This window comes from Entelurus aequoreus, linkage group LG01 (genome assembly GCF_033978785.1).
Source record: "Entelurus aequoreus isolate RoL-2023_Sb linkage group LG01, RoL_Eaeq_v1.1, whole genome shotgun sequence".
NCBI lineage: Eukaryota > Metazoa > Chordata > Actinopteri > Syngnathiformes > Syngnathidae > Entelurus > Entelurus aequoreus.
The window spans coordinates 97,023,734-97,029,885 of NC_084731.1; the positions used below are offsets into that span (position 1 = coordinate 97,023,734).

At 50.4% G+C, this 6,152-nt stretch overlaps 1 protein-coding gene across 1 annotated transcript in view; it reads left to right on the plus strand.

Moving 5' to 3' along the window:
- The first annotated feature begins 347 nt into the window (after positions 1-347).
- The window catches only part of LOC133659959 (prospero homeobox protein 1-like), a 66,855-nt gene continuing 61,050 nt past the window's right edge, over positions 348-6,152 (plus strand). Inside the window, exons 1-4 of the mRNA XM_062062910.1 lie at positions 348-672; positions 1,696-2,090; positions 2,170-2,763; positions 4,124-5,368. Of these exons, the coding sequence (XP_061918894.1) occupies positions 1,749-2,090; positions 2,170-2,763; positions 4,124-5,368 (2,181 nt within the window). The 5' untranslated portion in view covers positions 348-672; positions 1,696-1,748. The remainder of the gene's footprint in view (positions 673-1,695; positions 2,091-2,169; positions 2,764-4,123; positions 5,369-6,152) is intronic.

Below are 6,152 nucleotides of genomic sequence, written 5' to 3' on the forward strand. Positions count from 1 at the left end.
CACACGCTGGCTGCGTCAATTAATGCGCACGTTAATTACGCACGGAGTTTTTTGTTGGGTTTTTTTTTGCGTGTATTATGAAAATAACGTGTATTAATGCTTTAATGCTTTAATAAATACATTTTGAATCGCTTCATAACATATTGGAATATAATAACGTCCTTCCTATTATTTTCATTTGGGTGAAAAATGTGGGCTAAATAAACCAACAAAAAAAAAAAGTCCTTATTTTACGCACTCACTCGTCCTATCGTCCAGGGCCGCTCCGAGGCGCGTCTCTCCGGGGGGGGCTCCTCTCTTAAATTAAAAAAAAAAAGACTGGCCCGTCCCGGTGCTTCGTCCTTATTGGTCAGGTGGGGGCGTTGCCCACCACGTGACGCGGCGTCTTAAGCGTGTACTTCCACGCACGTCTCGGCGCTGCTTTCTTCGGGGTTGGAAGTCTTCTCGTCGGAGAGCGGAAAGTGTAGCGGACGGGCCGGGTGCGCGCTCGTCATCATTTGGAGGAGGCGACGCGCGCTCTATCTCTCTGACGCGCGTATACGCACCCACGCACGCAGCCGGCGCGCACGCTCTCACACGCCCGGAGACGCTCTTGTCGCCGCAGTCAATCACCGGCACCGACCTGCACGGATCTTTTTTCCTCTTTTTTTTTTCCCACTCCCGCGTAGACGCGTGAGTACAAACTGTGCGCGGGTGTTGTTGACGTTTTGTTGTTGTTGTTGTTGTTGTTGTGTAAAGTCCTGGCCATATGTCGGTTTATATTTGGCCTGACGCTAACTTGTACGTTTATTTTGGAAGAACGTTCCAAACTATGTGCGCGCCACCGACGCGCAGACGACTGAAAGAATCAAGGCTGAACTTTAACGCTCCTGTCAAGTTTTAAAAAGGAGGGGGAACACTCTGGAAATTGTATTTTGAGGTGCAAAATAATAATAAAAAAAGTTGCTTTTTAGCCAAAGTGCTTTAAGTAATGTTAAATAGTTGACAAAGAGTGTCCTGTTGGTTTACTTTAAAATAAACAAAGACATATTTTTTTTAAAATTTAACATTAAAATAAGTATTTATTGAGTAAATATGTGTTGGTCCTGCAATGAGGAGGATGGATGATGGATGGAAGAACAATTTTAGATATTTGGCTCACACAGACACACAACTTTTGCATCTGATTTGACTTAATTAAACAAAAAGCAAAGACATGGTGCAATCCTCATGTGTGTGTGTGTGTGTGTGTGTGTGTGTGTGTGTTTGTGTGTGTGTGTGTGTGTGGGTTAGTTTGGAGGATGCTGTGAACGCAAAAATAAAGTGTATGCTTTTATGAGTTTGTTTGGTAAATTGGATGTCAACATATTTTGACTTAAACGCCAAATGAATTGCCTGCAAAGTTCCTTCTAGTGTGGACAGGATAAAAGTGTTTGCTTTTTCCACGCATGTGCTCTTTTTTTTCTGCATTTTTCTATTCAAATCAACTCTTCATTGATGCACAAATTCCTTTAAAAAAATTATTATTTTCACACAATTTAAAAGCACCTCACTAAGCACTTTTTTTTTAATGTTTGTTTGGACTTCATGTTTGAAATCCTGCCAGTCAAGTGGAAAAATGTACTAAAATGGTGTTATAACTCTGATTTTAAATTCTTCAATTAAACCCTAATGAATTTGTATTGTGTGTGTGTGTGTGTGTGTGTGTGTGTGTAGTTGCAGTGCCCCTTATCCCACCCACGGTCATGTCGGTTTAGCTGCCCTGCGGGATGCCTGATCATGACAGCGCCGCGCTCCTAACCAAACAGACCAAGCGTAGACGCGTGGACATCGGGGTGAAAAGGACCGTGGGCGGCGTGACCGGGATCCTGCTCGACAGCATGAACCTGCAGTCGCACAGCCCCGATCGGGACGGGGACCTCTCGCTGGTCGCCCGCGGCCACGGCGGCAACGGCAACGGCGACGGGGAGAAATCCAACGTTCTGAGGAAGCTGCTGAAAAGGGCCAACTCGTACGAGGACACCATGATGCCTTTCCCCGGGGCGACTATTATCTCGCAGCTTCTTAAGAGCAACATGGGAAAGAATGGCGGGAGTGACTCCGGCTTTCAGGTTCTTGTTTATTTTTCATCATTTTCTTGTTCATAATTCCGTCATTTGTTACTTAAAGTAGGCTTGTTGTGCTTTTCAGGGCAGTGGAGCTCTGTCCAGTGGGGGCTCGGAGATCCAGGCCGAGGACGGCTGCAGCAACGCCTCCTCCCAAGACCGGGACAGTCCGTCCAACTGCATTTCCCCCGGACCCTCTCTCCCTTTGGCTCCGCCTTCTTTCGGGCGACCGACTTCCAACCTCAGTTCCCATACTGTTCAGCCGCTCTCCATCACGTCATTTGACTTTGACAGGCTGTCAGATGAGCACCTTCGGGCGAAGCGGGCCCGGGTGGAAAACATCATCCGTGGCATGAGTCATTCCCCGCTGGTCCAGCCCAGCATTGCCGGTAACCACGGCAAAGAAACCAACTTCGACAATGAGAGGTGCAGAAACGGCGGTACTAACGAGCACAGAGGCATCAGTCACGGCCACAGCCGAAGCGACCGCACCTCTTCCCTTCTCAGCTCTCCAGGTTTACGAGCCGGCGGGGTTAGCGCCGGCGAGGTCTACCGGGAGAACAAAAGGAAGCAGCGCCTGCCTCAACAGCAGCAAAGCTTCCCGCAGCTGGTGTGTTCCAGGCAGGAGCAGCGACAAGAGGAGAGGAGGCAGCTGAAACTGCAGCTGGAAGACATGCAGGTGGGTCACCAATGGATCTTTGGCATTCATACATTGCTGGTTTAGATGGCGGTTCTTAAACCGCCGTGAACCGTGCCCCAACCATGGCAGAAACACTTGCTCAACACGTTTTGAACACGACGCCAAGGCAGATTGGTGCGGTAGTTACCATGTTCATTTCGGGAAAGTCCTGCAGGTCAATGTGACAGCCGGATTATGTCTGTGATAACAAGATATTTTTACGAATCTCTGGGTGCAAATGCGTAGGCTGCCGTTCTTTACACAGTGAAAGGTGTTTTGGACACGGTCTATTTCAAACCGTCAAGATCGTCTACCATGAATTGATTTACGTGGACCCCGACTTAAACAAGTTGAAAAACTTATTCGGGTGTTACCATTTAGTGGTCAATTGTACGGAATATGTACTGTACTGTACTGTGCAATCTACTAATAAAAGCTTCAATCAATCAATCAATCAATCGGTTTATTTTTGGGGCGGTTGTCAGGGTTCATGGCGAATGGACCAGGGTTAAAAGTTAAAAAGTTAAAGTACCACTGATAGTTACACACAAACACTAGGTGTGGTGAAATTACCCTCTGCATTTGACCCACCCCCTTGTTCCACCCCCTGGGAGGTGAGGTGGCCACGTTTGGGAATCATTTTGGTGATTTAACCCCCAATTCCAACTTTTGATGCTGAGTGCCAAGCAGGGAGGTAATGAGTCCCCCTTTGTTATAGTCTTTGGTATGACTCGGCCGGGGTTTGAATTCACGACCTATCGATCTCAGGACGGACACTATAACCACTGGGCCACTGAGCAGGGTTGTGTGCGGTGTCACACGATCTTTGGCGAGGACACTATCTGCTCTGATTTTGGTGATTCAACCCCCAATTACAACCTTTGATGCTGAGTGCCAAGCAGGGAGGTAATGAGTCCCATTTTTTATAGTCTTTAGTATGACTCGGCCGGGGTTTGAATTCACGACCTATCGATCTCAGGACGGACACTCTAACCACTAGGCCACTGAGCAGGGTTGTGTGTGGTGTCACACGATCTTTGGCGAGGACAGTATCCGCTTTGAATTTTGGTGATTCAACCCCCAATTCCAACCCTTGATGCTGAGTGCAAAGCAGGGAGGTAATGGATCCCATTTTTATAGTCTTTGGTATGACTCGGCCAGGGTTTGAATTCACGACCTATCGATCTCAGGACGGACACTCTAACCACAAGGCCACTGGGCAGGGTTGTGTGCGTTGTCACACGATCTTTGGCGAAGAATGGCGAATTGCCAAACGGCCATGATCCGCTATCTTAACCGGCAATGCGAACACCCCTTAAGACTTACAATAAATAAACATCCTCTGTTCTATCTTGTTTAGAAGCAACTGCGCCAACTCCAGGAGAAGTTCTATCAGATCTATGATTCTGAGACAGAAGAAGAGGAGGAGATCCACGACGGTGGCGAGGGGGACCGAGGCGGTGAGAGGGATGAGGATGGTAACCTGTCTGAGGACAGTATTCGCTCTGATGGTCTAGAGGAGAGGCACAGAGACAGAGGGCGCCGCCGCCATGATGAACTGTCAGAACTGGACCCGGGCCTGTTCCTGGACCGGGCCAGAGCCCTACTTAGACAGCAGGCCTTGATGGATGGCGAAATGTTGGACGATGTGGAAGGGAGGTCGCAGGAGGAGGAAGAGGAGATGAATGCGGAGAGGATGGTGAAGAGGAAAGGAGGGAGACAGTTAGCGGAGACGCTGAAGCAAGAGCTCAACTGCGCCGTCTCGCAGGTTGTTGACACCGTCGTCAAGGGGTTCTCATCGCCCAAGCAAGCCGTCAGCCATCATCATGGCTGTCACAGTAGCACCCCAGCTGCCCCTTCCTCTTCCTCCAATTCATCCTCCTCCTGTCCGCCGCTCTTTGGGCCTCTCCCCTCCCTCACCCCGGATTCCCGTTTCGGTGGCGGCGCGTTGGCCCTGAGTCTCAACGGGGACGGCAGCCCCACCTCCAACTACCACTCGTCCAATCAGAGGCTCCACTGTTTCGGAGACATCATCGCTCCCAGCCCGCTGGATTCCTTCAACGGTCTAAGCGGCAGATTAAGCAGCTTGCCAACTCCCAACGACCAAACCGAGGCGTTGCCGCTAGTGGTCCGCAAGAGCGGCGGCGGCGGCGGCAGCGGCTGTGAGGAAAACGGCAACCCATCTCTACCTCCTCCTCCACCTCCACACCACCCCTCTCTCCACCCATCCCCCCTCACTGCCACTCTTGGCTTCAGCCCTCCGTCCTTTCGCCATCCGTTTCCCCTCCCGCTTATGGGCTACCCCTTTCACAGCCCTCTGGGATCGCACGGGGGCGGAGCCGGGTACACCACAGGGCCCAAGGACCACCACCACCACCACCACCACCACATTCGCTCCTCCCCGGATTCCATGGACATGACCCGAGAAACTCTAAGCCTGAGAACCAAAATGGCCACCCTAGGAGGAGGGCACCTCGGTCACCACCACAACAGGCAGAGTTCCCCGAGCCAACACGGGCCCGAAAGCTTGTCGCTGTCCCTCATCAAGTCCGAGTGTGGTGACCTGGCCGACATGGCCGACATCTCACCTTATTCAAGCAGCACCGTATCCTTGTTTTCTGACTGCATGTGTGTGTGTAAGGTTGAGTGTGCACCATACTTGCCAACCTCGAGACCTCCGAATTCGGGAGATTGGGGGGTTGAGGTGGGCGGGGTCGGGGTGGGCGGGGCGGGGCCGTAACTGTACTGTACTGTACTGTAACACTTACCTTTCACTATTTGAGTAGCCTTTGTTCTGCCATTTGAGTACTGGCGAGCCCATAATACTGGGGTGCGTTGCCGCCGCCTTGTGCTTCTCTGACCGTTACTACTTACCGTGGTTTTGAAGCAATGCATGATGGGAATCCGGATGTTGTGTGTCAGTGTATTAACGTGCCGGCTGGAATAAACACACGCTGAGAAATAGCTCCGTGCCTGCCTACTTTATGGGTTATAGATAAACCTATGGAGAACGGAGACATATATAATAGTCTCCTTTTCAGGTGAGAGATGACGCTAAAGGCAGTTTATTGTTGTCCGGCTGGAAAAATCGGGAGAAATTCGGGAGAATGGTTGTCTTGGGAGATTTTCGGGAGAGGCACTGAAATTCGGGAGTCTCCCGGAAAAATCGGGAGGGTTGGCAAGTATGGCGTGCACATGTGTGAGATGTCTTGGAGGTAGCAGCTGCTAGCACTGCTGGTTCAAAGTCTTTTAATATCAAGTAGTCCTCATTAATTGGTTCCCTCTTGTTTCCATACCAAGAGGGAGAGATGAAACGAGGCGCGCCAGGTCTTGGGGGGGTGGGGGGAATTAAAGAGGTCGCGCGCTGCCCTCTCAAGTTCTTTTAAGTC